Genomic DNA, 15,949 nt, shown 5'->3' with positions numbered 1-15,949 from the left:
CAGACTTAACTGCTCAACTGCAGAACTGTCAACAGGGAAAGCTGGTTGCTGCTTTAAGCCACTGAGTTTGGGGCTGGCTTGTTAGACGGGAATATTGAAACAGCACATGTTTTCCTAAAGAGGTCAGCAGTAGAGGTCTTCACCTTGAGATCAGACAGGCTTTTCTCTATTCTCTTACCAAAGTCTCTCCATTCCACTGTCTGGAATTAATTAATCTGGAATTATCTTTTTTATTGTATGAGGTAGAGACCTAAGGTATATCTGCTCATTTCTTTCTATTTTTTGAATGTTTGAACGAGTTCATAATAAATGAAAACCATTAGAAAGGAAATATAGAGTTACTAACAAAAACTTAGAGAACTACCACAAAAATAAAAACAAGACTTCACCCCCAATCAATGAGACAACTCAGCAATAACCACTTATAACTTGAAGTATTTCCTTCTAGGTTTTTTTTTGGGTGGAATTGAAATCAAATTGTTTTCCATTTTTCTCACTTAGCATGGCATTGTACTTCCCTATATCATTCCGATTCTCTAGAATAATTTGTAATAACCACATACAGTTAGTCACACAGGTTTACCACAATTGATTTAGCCACACACATACTGTTAGGCGGTTCAGCTCTCTCTCACTTTTCAGTATGAATGCTGGTAGAACATTGAATATTCTTGCACGCATATGCCTGATTAGTTCTTTAGGGTCATATCTAGAAATGAAGTTCCTGGGTCAAAAGATATGAACAATTTTAAGATCTAAAATATAGTTAGAGAAAGACACCCTCTTATAGTTAGAGAGGGAGCAGGCATCCACGCACCTCCGTCAGCTGTGAATGAGAGGTCCATCCGTCCGCACGCACATCCTCATGCTTTTGCTGAAATAAATGAATTAATTCAATCTCAGCTGATCCGTTTAGTCAGAAAGGGTCACATGCTGATGAGAATGCAAAATGTGGAAGAAGCACATACCAAGCAGAAAAGCCTGTAATGATTTATTAACACTGTAGCTGCAGTTCCTGAATGGTATATTATGTCGACGGAGTTTTGTAGGTGTTGAACCATAGCTGTATTCCAGGAATAAATCCCACTTGGTCATGGTATTTACTCCTTTTAATATGCTGCTGAATTTGATTTATTCGTGTTTTGTTGAGGATTTTTGAATAAATACTCATAAGGAATATGGGTTTGTAGTTTTCTTGTCTCTTCATCTGGCTTTGGTATTCAGATAACGCTTGTTCAGAGATTGAATGAGTAATCAAAAATCTCTGAACCGAGAAAAGTCCTGGACCCTGTGGCTTAAGTGGTGAGTTTTATGAGACATATAAAGAAGAATCAACACTAATCCTTCTTAAACTCTTCTAAAAAGTCAAAGAGGAAGGAACAGTTTCTACCTCTGTGAGATAAGCATTATCCCAATACCGAAGCCATCCAATCTGTGGTATTTTGTTACAGCAGCCCTAGCAGGGCTTTTTGCCTCCTTCCCTGTTGGTGTGTCCTGGTTGCTGGCTTCTTCAGCTCCAATTTTGGGATAGACAAGGGAAAAAGAAAACTCAGGTAACTCACCACTGTGTACTTCCTCTAGTCCTGGGATCTGTAGTCAGTCTGTCTTCCTCTCTCCACCTTTCAGTCTTCCTATGTTTGTCTTATCTATAACGCCCTGGGTTTTTAGTTGTACTTAGAGAAGGGAACGGGAAAAGGATATTGACTCCATCTTCTCAGAAGTGGACGTCTCTTTAGGTGCTCGCTTTTTTGTTGCTGGAAGGACGGGGTCACTGGAGAGGTCGAAGGTGCAAGACAGTGAGGGACCCACTGATGGAAGCCGATGCGAGGGAAAGGGGCAGGTTGACACCTGAAGGCCAAGGAGGGGAATCAGCCCTGGGCAGGGGCAGGGTAAGAGCACATCCTAAACATGGAGCTAGGAATGGCAGCGGGTGCGGACAAATGAGAATGAGACAGAATGCCCAGACCTATGCCAGTGGCTTCTTCTCCTCCATGAAGGAGGAGCTGAGTGGTGAATGATCACGGAAGAGGCGGGATGAGGGGCTGGAGAAGGAAGATGGAGGCTTGGACCCGCTGTGAGTGGTTTCAGAGAAACCTCCCCTTGCCCTCATGTGGAGGGTTGGCCATCAGCAATGATGGCAATTGCTGTCGCTCACATTTACTGCAGTGTGCTGCATGCCCCCGCCGATCCTCCCCGCACTCCAGAGAGCCATGTGCTCTTGATTCCCACTTGGTAGTGAGGAAGCCAAGCCTTGCCGAGATGAAGTAACAAGCATTTCATGGCCTGAAGTGGCAGAGCCAGGACTTGACACTGGAGACCATGAGTCTGTGGAGTCTTCACCCCTGGGGGAATGTCTCTAGAAGGCTGAGCATCCATACAGAAGTGGAACTGCTAGATAGAGCCAGGGTTCCTTGAGGCAGAGGTGCCAGAAGGGCAGCGTGTAGAGTGTATTGGGACCAGATGGACTGAGGTAGTGACCATGTGTCTGGTTGATGGAAGAATTAAGTCAAGACAGTATGAGCCCTGACTGGTTTGTCTCATAGTATAAAGGTGTTGGCTCTCGAACTTAAGAGGTCGTAGGGTCGAGTTCGGGTCAAGGGCACATACCTCGGTTGCAGGCTCCACCCTGAGGGAGGCAACCAATCGATATATCTCTCTCACATCGATGTTTCTCTCTCTCTCTCTCAACCCCTCCCTTCCACTCTCTCTAAAAATCAAAGGAAAAAATATCCTTGGGTGAGGATTAACAAAAACAAGACAAAACAAAAAGACAGCATGGGGCTGATAATAATGATCTATAATAATAAAAGCGTAATATGCTAATTAGACTGGACAGCCGAACGACCTTTTGGACAAAGCTGGGGCTGCCAGGGCTGAGCCCCTTGCACGAATTTCATGCATCGGGCCTCTAGTAATTATAATAATAATAAAAATAGCAGGTCCAAGCTGCCAGAGATCTTGACGGGGTGGAAAACAGGAGGGAGTGATGTACTGAGGGAGGGTAAGAGGGGGTGGGAACAGTAGGATGTTGTGGTCAGAGAGGGAGATGCTAAGTTAAAGATTTCTTGGTAAGGCAGATTCTGGAGGTGACAAGGTTTGTAATGTGGGTGGCTGAAGGGTGGGGAGGACAAAGAATTTGAGGTCAAGAAACTCAAGGGCGGAAGGGTAGCGCACCTTTTACACAGCTGGTCCCCGGGGGAGATGGAATTGTTAGAGGGGATCAAGTTCACTGACACGGGTGAAAGCACTTGGTTCAAGCCATCACAATGGGCGCAGGGACCACTGCAGTGAGGACAACAGTGGGAATTTATAACCCAGGAATGGGTGGGGGCAGTGCAAGGAAAATTACTACCAGGAAACGCCCAGGGTGAGGGGGTTGTTCTGGCGAAAGCAAGGTAACAGGATTCTTGCTGAGGCTGGTGAGGGGGGTGGCGGAGCCTGAGAAACCCAGTCAGGGGCTAAGGGTGATCAGATATCGAGGATGGGTTCTTGCAGGGTTCTTGCTAAAAACCGAATTTTACAAAGAAGTGCCCTGATGTACGGGCCTAGGAGAAGGTTCAGGAGCCTGATTCAAGTTTGATCAAGCAAAGAACCTTTGTTAAACAGACTTAGAATCCAAAAAAGGAGCTGTCAGACCAGGGGGTGAAGCCGGTGGGAATGCGGAGGGTTGGGGTGGGGGGGCACAGCAGATGTCATGATGCTCAAAGAGAGGAGTGTTATGAGCACGGCTTGGAAGTGAAATCAGGGTAAAAGGGTTCTGATACTGTTCCTCACATCTGCCTTATTCACCCCCAGAGTTCCGGGGGTACCTCCATGTGGTAAGCCTGGTGCTGGGGACATTGGGACTCTGAGGAAATGACAGTCCAGTGGGGGAAGGCAGGCACGTGAGCCCACTTACAAAACAGTGGTAACAGCTACTTGGAATCAGCGAGAGTGACTGGTCTGGTCTGAGGGAGCAGCTGGGGTGGCAAGAGCAGGAGGTGATGTTTAGGCCACCCCGAGGGACATTTAACAGGTGGCACTATGGATCCGTGGCAGGGAAAGGCAGAGCTGAGAGAGAGCCTGGTGGTCTGGTGTGGGGAGCACAGGAGCCACGTGTTGGGGTGAGAACAGGCAGGGGTCTTCCAAGCCATTGGAGGTCATGGCCCCATCTTATTCTGAGTGTCCTATGTGGAGGGGAGTGAAAGGGAACAATCATATTTTAGAAAATGTGAAAAAGCAGAGGATGTAAGCATAGCACAGTGGCTTCAAGTGTATAAAATGCATTGCTAGCCCTGCTGGCGTGGCTCAATGGTTGGGTATCAACCTATGAAGCAGGAGGTCACGGTTTCACTTCCTGTCAGGGCACATGCCCAGGTTGAGGGCTCAATCCCCAAGACGGGGCATGCAGGAGGCAGCTGATCAATGATTCTCTCTCATCATTGATGTTTCTATCTCTCTCTTCCTCTCTGAAATCAATAAAAATATATTTTAAAAAACCCAAAATGCATCACTAGACCGGCACATGTCAAAATAAACAGGTTCAGAGAGGAAAGTCCTTGTTGGGAAGTTCCCTTTATGATGGCCGGCATATTGTTTTTGTAACAAAATGTGGTTAAAGAGAAAAGGGAACAAGCCTGGGTTACCAGAATCACATTTTCCTGGCTGGAAAGAAGTCACAAGAAAACAGCACAGGAGGAATATTTTACATTCCCTGCCTCTTCTCTCAGCCCCAGGGCGAGGCTGCTCAGTGGGACTTCCTGGTCTACCCCCAGAAGGATTAGGGACAAAGAGCAAATAGACTCTTTGTGGCAGGAAGGAGATGGCTCTAAGCACCCCCAGCCCTCACACAGAAATCCACTTGCCTAAAGAGCAGGTGTGGACCAAGAAAGGCCGAGGGCTCTTCCAGGTGAAAATCGGCTGGAAACAGAGATGTGGCAGCTTGACGCAAAACAGGATCCCAAGTTGGGAGATAGCTTGCCAAGGGCTGTTTCAGGGCAATTGGCAAAATGTGATGATGGACCGTGCATCTGATGGATGTTAAGTTTCCTGATTTCCATCATTGTTCTGTGGCTACACAAAAGAATGTCCTTGTTCTTAGGAAATACACCCTGAAGTGTTTAGAAAGTATGCAGGACATGATATCTACCACTTCCTCCCCATTGTCCAGGAAAATAACGCGTATATTAGACACGGAGGGGGAGGAGAATGATAGCACAAGGGGGGGGGGGAGAAATATTAACACTGGGTGTATCTGGACCTTCCAGCCTTCTCGGCACCCAGCCAATGCCACGTGACCCGGAAGAACCCCTCAGCACCCACAGGATTATGCCAGATAATAAGTAGTATTGTTATTTTAAGACAGCAAGCTTTAGGTGTTTCTTTTGTTACTGTAGCAAATGACAACCATACCCTAAGCTGGTCACGTGAACGAGACAGGAAATATAAAGTCTAATTGATTAGATCATGTGATCGTTGCTTAAGGCTTATCTGACTGAGTCTGAACCAGGTTATTCACCCCACAAGGACCCAGGACATCCCTGATCATTGTTCCCCTTGTTAGGATGAACTACCCCTAATCTCTCCTGCTTGGACATGTTTCTGAAATATACATTGTTATAAGCCTTTTCCCATAGCTTGGGACGGACAGCTGGCGTCTGCAAGACAAGAACTCCTCTCCGCCTGACTGACCTGTGCACTCTCCTCCCTGCCTCCCTTGACTGACTCGTGCCCTCACCTTCATTCCTTCTGCTTGACCATCTGGCACACCCACACCCTGACCCTATGTTGCATACTTCTACCCTACATAAGAGAACCTAACCATCCCCTTGGGGCTGACACCGACACACTGTTCTCAGCCCGCTGTGAGAGAATGCAATACAATTTCTTAAACTCTCGCAATGTCTTTCGGTGCAGACCTAACACCCCTGTCTACAGCTTCCTCTGCGATGTCAGTGCTGGGCCCAATGGCTTCCTGTTGTAAATGGAGGAACTGAGACCCGGGGAGGGAACATGACCTGCTCAGGCCACGGAGGACTGAACTAGACTGAGGACCAGGACTCCCCAAATCCCCTCCTCATTTTCCTTGGTCATAATTAGAGACATGAGCTTTTATTGACTGATCCCCAGATGTCACACACTCTTTGTGTGGTATAAGTATCTCTGAACCCTCCCCAAGGCTCTACATCCTCTGTCGTGAATATTGAGGTCAATATCCACCTCCCAGATGAGGAAACCAAGGCTGAGAGAAAATGAAGTGTTGCCCATGGTCACATAGCTAAGAAAAGTGGAGCTGGAACACATATATCATAACAAATAAATGAGTATTCCCACACTGGAGATACTTGCCCAACACTTATTGACAGCAGCCTGTCATCAAAAGTTTAGAGACCTGACCAACCAGCATGGCTCAGTGGTTGAGCATTGACCTATGAACCAGGAAGTTAGGGTTTGATTCTCAGTAGGGAGCATGCAGGAGGCAGCTGATCAATGATTCTCTCTCATCATTGATGTTTCTATCTCTCCCTCTCTCTGCCTCTTTGAAATCAATAAAAAAATAATTTTTAAAAAAAGTTTAGAGAACTTTGCTTTCCATCCTATCTTGCTGCTCCCCACCTGTGCGGGGACAGGGATGGCTCTGCCTAAGGATCTGAGCTGGGGATCCAAGCACCCTCTTCCTCCCTCAACTGCCTTGCATTCTGCCCACACTCACTTTCATGCCTCTGCTTCCCTTCTCCATGAGTTGACCTCTCTGCAAAGCGCCTTCGAATTGCTGAGGTTCCTTCTCTCCTTCACTCCACGGGACCTGAGAACAGAGCAGATAACAACTTTAACGTCGTGCAAGTAGTTACAAGGCAGCTCAAGGCGTCTTGGTGTCCACTCTTCCTGGTCTTCATCTCGAGGGGCTGGTTCTACCCTCCCAGATCCCCTTCTTTCACAGAAGCCCTCTTCTTTTTGCTCTTCGTGCACATGCATGAGTACACACCAAGATCCTCTGCTCTGTAATCACGGCTCCAAAGCCACAGTGCCCAGTGAACTCTGTACTACTCCTATCTCTACTGCATTGACCTTTGACTTCCTCAAGGGAGAGAAAGTGAATACAGCTCAAATTTTTAGTTTTCTTACAGAGCTGATTTTATAACAGTTGACACAATAACCTTCCATGAAGCATTTACAGCTGGTCAATTTTGAGAGGGAGAACATGGGTTACGACTGCAATGCAAAGGTGAACAGCAAAGATGAAGATTCCAATGGATCTTGATTAACTGGGCTGCCGAACTGAAACCAACAAGATGAGATTTCATAGGAAAGAAAGTAAATTCATGCTCTCATACTTAAAACATCAGTCATGCACAAGAACTAGATGGTAAGATCTGGGATGGAAACCAGTTCGGGGGAAACAACTACTTTGCGACCACGTCAAAAGTGGAAAAGACTTACCTTACAACTAGGACAATAAGAACCAACCCTGTGACACTTTTCTGGAAAATTGATTGCAAAGATCTGAATATCTCTGGACTTAGAAAACAAATGAAGTCTACTTCCCTTTCCCCACTCTCCCAATACTTGGGGAGGATCAAAAGAATACAAGGGATAAATTACTTCTGGGTGAAAATAACAACCAGTTGGGGCACATATACAACGATGGCCACACATATAACTCGGTAGCTCCTTCATACTAAGTAGCTGGTCAAATGCTCTAGATGTGGGTGGTTAGAAGTGAGGTCTCAATTCTGATCCCGGTTTTCAGATGCTCCTCTGTTTTCAACATCTGTTGTCTAGTTCTTGGGTCTCAGGCTAGTTAGAGATTGGCTGGCCCGAACAAGGGCACACTTTCTTTGTAAATTCATAGAAGAAATCAAGTTCCCAGTTACTAGAAGATGCAAAAGGGTGGATGGCTTTCTGTTGGCCTATAACAGGGGGGTAGTGCCACATCGAAATGACCTTCTAAAGAGTCTTTCAGCCTCCAAAAGGGTCAAATGTGGAACTAAAAGTCATGAGTGAGTTTTGACCCTAGTCTTGCAATATTCAATACTTGTCAAGAAATCCTTGAAATAAAATTTTAAATATTAAAAATAATAGATGCCATGAGGACAGCTTGGGATCAAGTGTCTGGATGGAGAAGGAGTAAAGTGATGGATGGTGATTGGATGACCAGCTCCAGGAAGGATGGAAATTGTGACCAGGGTGTCTGTATTAGTTTCTTATTGTTGCTGTAATCAATCAACACAAATTTTTTTTCTTGCAGTCGTGGAGGCCACAAGTCTAAAACGAATCTTATGAGGCTAAAATCAAGGTGTTGGCAGGCCTTGTTCCTCCTGGTGGGTCCAGGGGAAAATCTGTTTTTTGTCTTTTTCAATATCTCTTGGCTGACATATTTCTTGACTTGTGACTCCCCTCACTTCAGTCTCTGCTTTTGTTGTTGCATTGCCTTTCCTTCTTCAGTAGCCAAATCTCCCTCTATCTTCCTCTTTCTTACTTGTGACTACATTTAGGTTCACAGTTAGGTATGAGTTCTTTGTGAGTATTGAATAAAAGTATTTTTATCAGATATGTGTTTTGCAAATATTTTCTCCTGGCCTATTTCCTGTCTTTTAATTTTCTTAATGTTATCTTTGGAAGTGCAAAAGTTTTGAATTTTGATGAAGTCCATTTTCTCACTTTTTCCCCATTTATGAACCATGCTCTTGGTATTGCATTTGGCAAATCTATGCCTACCTCAAAGTCTGAAGGTTTTCTTCTATGTTTTCTTTTAAATGTTTGTTTTGGCTCTTACATCTAAGTCTGACTTATGTTGAGTTAATCTTTGTGTGTAGTGTGAGGCGAGGATCTAAGTTGATCTTTCCCATACACATACTATTTTATTATTAAACATTCTCTGTAACGTTAATATTGATAAGAGCTTAATATTCCATTTCATGAATATACTACAAACAGTGGGGTCCTCATATTTAACCACTGTCTCTCAAAATGAGCAAAAAAACAGAACAAAAAATGAACAAAGAAATAAAAAACCCCAGCCCTGATTTGTAGCATTGCCAATTTCCCTGGTGTAAATACACTAACCATGTCCAGTTCCAAGATAGCAATGTTATATGACTTATTATGGCGTTGGGAAAGAGATCATGCAATTGGTTCTTGTGGCTGCTACAAGCTGGCCCCAGAACATCATTACTGGATCTATTTGACCAATCCCCTGGGGTTTTCTGATTTTTGTTTGCTTCTTTTTGTTCCCCCTTTTACCTTCAATATATAAAAGGTGTCCAAGAAAGCAGGAAGCAGCAGTCCATTTTATTCACTGCTTTAAATGAATGCCGGCCCTCCAGGAAGTGTCTAGTTCTCTCTCAGAACAGGCACAGCTGTGGGCAACATCCTTGCAGCCTTTCTGCTGTCACATTTAGTAATGCCAGTCTATTTACTTTCAGGACAACACCCAGCCTTGCTTCCTGGTGAAAACAGAGAAAACCTGAATTTTGACAAAACAGAAGTACGAAGCTGCTCGAACTTCTGCAATTTTGCAAAGACACGTATTCAGAATCGAAGTTACCAGGGTGACTTCTCCTTTTTCTCTCCTCAGGAACCAAGTAGTGAATTAAGCAAGCCCTGCGGGGCTCAGCAGTCATCCTGACAGACCCCAGTGATAAGTGTGAACGGCCACAGCATCAGCTTCCTGAAGGTGTCTTGGGCATCACAGTAATACAAGGAAATCACTGAAGGGTGACACTGTTTCAAAGAAAAGGCACTCACACTTCCTTTTCAGAAAACGTTGTTAGAAGTAAAAATAAAATATGGGGGCCACTCTGGGGCAGCAGCTCCTCATAGGCAGTTAAGTTATTACATCCCCGTTGGCAGCTCTTCGGCAATCCACCCGGTTTGCTCCACTGTTACCAGGCGGAAAGAGGCCTGGGAGACCCAGGAGGGGTGAGCAGTGGGAGGTTCAGCAATAGGAGTTGTGGGGACAGGAGGGTTCTGAGCAATTAGTACTACCTGACAAGGACTTTATCTCAAGTCTTTATAACTCCCACTATTTTAACTACACTTTTCTATTAATGTGAAAAGTGAAGTTCAGAGGGATGTTACCCAGGGTCACCTGGCATGTAAATACCATCTTAGAAAGCCTGTGCTCAAAGTGTGAGTCACCTCCTGATAGAAAACTCAAACTCAATATATATATATATATTTTTTTTTAATATATTTTATTGATTTTTTACAGAGAGGAAGGGAGAGAGATAGAGAGTTAGAAACATCGATGTGAGAGACATCGATCAGCTGCCTCCTGCACATCTCCTACCGGGGATGTGCCCACAACCCAGGTACATGCCCTTGACCGGAATCGAACCCGGGACCCTTCAGTCCGCAGGCCGACGCTCTATCCACTGAGCCAAACCGGTTTCGGCGATATATATATTTTTAAAAATATATTTTTATTGCTTTCAGAGAGGAAGGGAGAGGAAGAGAGATAGAAACATCAATGATGAGAGAGAATCATTGATCAGCTGCCTCTTGCATGCCCCACACTAGAGATGGAGCTCACCACCCGGGCATGTGCCCTGACCAGGAATCAAACCGCGACCTCCTGGTTCATAGGTCGATGCTCAAACACTGAGCCATGCTGGCCAGTCTCAACTTCAATATTTGTTGCTGGCCTTTTGCCAGCTCATCCCTCCCACCCCGGGTGCCGCCTGGCTCCCCATGCACACTGTGGAAATCCTACCCAACATTTTGGTTCCCAGAGGGTGTCATTTTTCAGGTCTCCACTGACACCAAACCCTCATTCTGAAATGTTCATTCCAAACTTGTTCTTTTCAGAAACAACTTCTCATCTTCTTTTCTCTCTTTCCTAAACTTTCCCCCTTGCTCTTCCCTCCCCTCTTCCCTCTCTTTCTTCACTTCTTTTTTTTCACAAAGAATAGAATTTTCTTATGATGTGTGTGTTTGTTTTTTAAAGGACAGCACTGAAAGAGGGCACAGATGAAAATGAACATCACCCTTTCTGGTGGCTTTGTCCAGTGTCAGTCTAGTTAAGCTGGACCGACATTTCCCAGAAGCCCTTGCTTGTAGGGGTCCATATGAGTGTCCGCCAGGAGAGATCATTAGCGAGCCATTTGTAAGAGTGAAGCAACAATGTCGTGCTCTGAAGATGCAAGCGGGTGCCGGGCCGTGGTGGCTTCCACGCACTGTTGTCCACCTGCTGGCCGCTCTTGCGGGAGCTGGGCAGCACCCAGCCCCACAGTGACTGCAGGTCCCACTGCTCCTGTGTCCTGGGCTGGGTGCCTGGCATCAGCATGGGTAAGGGCAGCTTCCCTGCAGGTCCCTATGCACACGCTTTGTCCTCATGAGACCTAATTGTCCACGTGCATTGCGGTTAGTCCTGCCAGGTTCCACTTGGTCCTCGCCATTGTCCACATCTAGCTTTCCTCCCTGACTGCCTGTGTGGCTGAGCCACAGAGATTCCCTCCCAGTCCTGGATGCCAGGCGACAATGTATACGGTTGTGCCAGCTCCCACAACCGCATACACTCCAGCTTCTAAGCAAGTCCTTAGTCCAGAGGAGCTCAGTTCTCAGTTCACGGAGTCCCTCCCATCTCAGTACTTTTCCCTCAGTGCCCCGAGGCCAAAAGAAACACCAAACTGTTCCACTTAAGTGGTTAGGTCCAAACAACTTAAGTGCTTTTGTGTAGTTCTGTTTGAAAATACATACAAATGGAAAGAAAACATAATATTTGATTATATTTTTAATTAATCAGTGTCAGTGGGATATGCACACCTGTTGGGCACAGCCCCATTCTCAAATCTTGGAATCCCCTGGATACTGTCACCCTCAGTTCCTGCTCTCCACGGCTTTCTCTCAAACCACTGGAAACTGCTCTGCAAAGATATAGCAACTTTGAAAGGAATGTACTACAGTCTAATATTGAAACTGTAAACTACCTCAAACTCGTAGTTCCTGGGATGTCCAAGAACTGGTTCTCAAAGAGATATTTGTACCTTCATATTTATAGCAGCATTATTCACAATAGCTAAAACATAAAAGCAAGTCAAGTATCCATCAGTGAATACGTCGATAAGCATAATGTAGTATATACGTACCATGGAATATTATTCAGCCACAAAAAGGAAGGCGATTCTGATGTAGGCTACAACATGGATGAACCTTGAGGACATTACTGTCAGCGAAATAGCCATCCACAAAAAGACAAATACTGCGTGATCCCACGATTCCATGGGGCCTGGGGGTCGGGTGGGAAGTGAGAAGTTATTTTTCAATGGGTATGGACTTTCAGTTTTCCAAGATGAAAAGAATTCTGGAGCTGGATGGTGGTGATGGTTGCACATTATAAATGTATTTATACTACCACTTAACTGTGCATTTAAAAATGGTTAAGATGGTATATGTTATGTGTATCTTACCACAAAAAAAAAACCACAGAAAAAATAAAATAAAATGATACACATTAAAAACCTCAGAATGAGACTTTGGCTTTGGGTCATTCCATTTTCCCCATTCATCTGCTAACAGGTTATTTCCATCCCTTGGCTATTGTGGATAATTCGGTAATAAACAAGGGGACACAGATTTCTGTTTGAGATCATGATCCTTTGGATATATATCCGGAAGTGGGATTGCTGTGTCAAGAAAAGCCTAGGGCAGTGTGACCTCCTTCTCCCCAGACAAAAGTTTGCTAAACCTTCGTAGTACCAGTTTCTTTGCACAAAGACAACCTGTAAACATAGCAGGTCCCCGCTCAGCCAGTGTTGCTCAGTGATTGAGCATCAATCACTTGAACCAGGAGGTAACGGTTCAATTCCCAGTCAGTGCCCAGGTTGCTGGCTCGATCCCCAGTGTGGGGCATGCAGGAGGCAGCCGATCAATGATTCTCTCTCATCATTGATGTTTCTATCCCTCGCTCCCTTTCCCTTCCTCTCTGAAATCAATAAAAACATTTAAAAAAACACATAGTAGGTCCCCATCTAAATGGGAGGGTAGCTTGGTAAGAGCATGTCTAAAAAGAGAGAGGGCAGCCCAGTGGTGTCACTGTGTTGTAGGTGGGGTGCCCAGTCCCTTAGGGTGCTTTCTGACTGGTGCATGCCTTTCTCCCCTTGGCTGTCCTGGCACCACGGCCTCCATGGGCTCTGTTGGTGGCCCTGTGTCTGTCCACCTCACTGAGCAGAGGGTTCTTCGAGAACAGACCTCCATCCTGTACCTGTGTCTCCCAGGGTTTGCTTTGACTGGAGCAGGTCCTCAGTTGCCACGTGGGATTGAATTGATTTGCGCAAGCAAAAATGGGGAAAACGGGCAAGTTCAAGTGTATCTGTTCCGTAGAATTCAGTGCAGGCACCAAAACAAAGCTTTGAGATAATTTATTGACTTGGAAGAGCAATCGCACATACTACTACTTAAAAACAACAAGCAGAAGGGTGAGTACCAAAGTCCATCTTTGTTATAATCATAAACATGCACCAGAGAAAAAACAAACGAAAAGAAAGTATACAAAAAAACGTGCAGCGGTTGCCTGTAGGCAGTGGGGTTTGTGGGTGATTTTGATGTCCGAGTTTTTTCCCCCTTTGCGTTTTAAAGCATTTCTAGAAACAATTTTTGTTATTGGAAAATGATTTTTAAGGAAATACAAATCTTAGAAACAAGGGAACAGAGCCATGATAAATGGGAGGTGCTTGGTGAGCGGTGAAGTGTTAGACATTTAGGATAAATAAGTTTGAGTTTAGGGCCTTCTCAACCTCCTACATCAAGACAGAGTCCCCACCCCATGCTGCCTGTAGACAGTCTCCTGTCTTCCAGCCTCAATGCCATCAGCTCACACACTGGTCATTTTTCTGATGATGGGCGCAAGGTGGGAGCCAGAGATCCAGAGGAAGAAAAGCAAGCCGGTCTCCTTTGGCCTGTTAGTAATTTCTGCCATAAAGCCATCAGAATCTCCTGCCCCAGCACCCGACTGACAGGGAAGGGAGATTCCAGAAATATTCAGAAAGAAAGGAATGGTCATGGGAATAATGACTCCCTCCCTTCTATGGCTGTTTCCACAAGTACACACGGTCTGTGTGGAGACCACTGCCTGAACTGTTTGTTACTTGTGGATACAAAAATCATCCTGAAGGGAAGTTCCACTGCCAACATCAGTTTCCCAATCCTATTTCCCATTAGATCTCAAGTTCTTCCATCATGAGTTCTTTGTTTCTCAGGGTTTCCAGGAGCTCAAACCCTGCAGTGGGGTGGGGGTTGCAGTGGAGGCAGCTGCTGGCTCCCGAATGGCTCTAGCCTCTGAGCCAAGTCAACGGTGGGAAATCACTATCTGCAAGTTCAGTGGTGGTGGGGATAGAGGAGAGGGGATGCTCAGTGGCTTTGTTTACAAATGTGAATGTTCACAAATCTGAAACCCTGTTTGGGCCCAAGCCCTGCACTGGCACCCTTTGTCTGGTCTTCTGGAATGTTCTACAGTTCACTCATTCATTTCCAGGGAGAAGTTCATGGAGAAGACTCAAGCCCCAGAGGTGATTTAGTCTAGACCACCTCAACCCTAGGGGGTGTCCGTCTTTCCACGCTGTGCCTGTGGTCCGGGTCTGGCGGGGACAGCCCAGCTGCCTCCTCTCCACCAGCGGGCCTGCCAGGCCCCTCTTGCAGGGGCCTTAGTCAGAACCCATTAGAGAGCTCCTGCTCTGCAGTGGAGGGGGACAGGGAGCTGGTCCTCTCCAGACTCTCGGTGCGGAGGAAGGGGAGCCATTTGGCCAGGGGCACGGCCAGGAGACTGTGGAACAGCTGGCGCAGGTACTTGCGGAACCTCTCGCCCACAAAGACATAGATGATGGGGTTGATGCAGCAGTGCGTGTAGGCGATCACCTCCGTCACCTGGATGGCCAGGTCCAGCTGTTTGCTCTGCTCACACTCATCAACAAAAAAGACGTCTTGAAAAGCAGAAATAAGCATAGTCAGGTTGTAGGGGGTCCAAAAGAGAAAGAAGAGGATCATGATGACAAAAATGAGGCGGACGGCTCTGGACTTCTTCTCATTGGGACGTCTGAGCAGAATCTTTATAATTCCTGTGTAGCAGACGATCATGACCACCAGGGGCAGAATCAGCCCCAAGATGTTCAGTTTCAGAGCCTGGAACTGTTGCCACTGTTTTAGGTGTTGGTGAGGGAAATGGAGGCTGCAGGTGTAATGACTGATCTCTTTCTGGATCTTAGAAAAGTAGAAGCCCGGGATGGCAGCCAGGATGGCCAGGCCCCAAGTGACGAGGCTGGTGATGATACCAAAGGTGACAGTCCGGGCCCGCAGGGCAAACACAGCATGGACAATGGCCAGGTACCTGTCGATGGTCAGCAGGATCATGAAAAAGATCTCACTGTACAGGCCTATGTAGTAAAGCCTCGACAGCAACTTACATGTGCCTTCGCTGAACCTCCAGCTATCCTTCAGATTGTAGTCAACCCAGAAGGGCAGCGTGAAGAGGAAGAGCAGGTCAGACAAGGCCAGGTTGAGGAGGTAGATGCTGGTCATGCTCTTGAGCCTCTTGTACTGCATGAGGACCAGGACCACCAGGATGTTGCCAATAAGGCCAACGACAAATACTAGGGAGTACAAGGGGGGCAACAGCTGAGACCCAAAAGCCCTCACCTCTCCTTTTTGGCATGGGGTTGATTTCCCATAGTCATATTCTGTGGTCATATCATAGTCCTCTGGAGTGGTTGACGTTTCCATGCTGGCTTCTCCCCTGGACCAGGAAGATGGTTTCTGGATTGACTTTGCTGTCAAGGCAGCAGAATATAAACAACAAAGACAAGGTAGTGACTATATGTCCTCATCACTTGACTACTCTTTACTGACTGCCTCCTGTGCACCACGCCCTGAGACCAAACGTTGACCCTCGTCCTCTCTGCCGTATAGTGTGAGTGGAGGAAAGGGATAGTAACGACTGAGTGCAGATATTCTTGAATTCAATTACTTTGGCAATGAG

At 46.1% G+C, this 15,949-nt stretch overlaps 1 protein-coding gene across 1 annotated transcript; it reads right to left on the bottom strand.

The window, feature by feature from the left end:
* Positions 1-13,323: 13,323 nt before the first annotated feature.
* On the bottom strand, positions 13,324-15,750 carry LOC102435663 (C-C chemokine receptor type 1). Its single transcript, XM_006097115.3, has one exon. The coding sequence runs from the start codon at positions 15,691-15,693 to the stop codon at positions 14,626-14,628; it is 1,068 nt and encodes a 355-aa protein (XP_006097177.1). The 5' UTR covers positions 15,694-15,750; the 3' UTR covers positions 13,324-14,625.
* Positions 15,751-15,949: the final 199 nt, after the last annotated feature.

Source organism: Myotis lucifugus, unplaced genomic scaffold (genome assembly GCF_000147115.1).
Source record: "Myotis lucifugus unplaced genomic scaffold, Myoluc2.0 scaffold_195, whole genome shotgun sequence".
Lineage (NCBI taxonomy): Eukaryota > Metazoa > Chordata > Mammalia > Chiroptera > Vespertilionidae > Myotis > Myotis lucifugus.
This window is presented reverse-complemented; position numbering and strand designations above follow the sequence as displayed.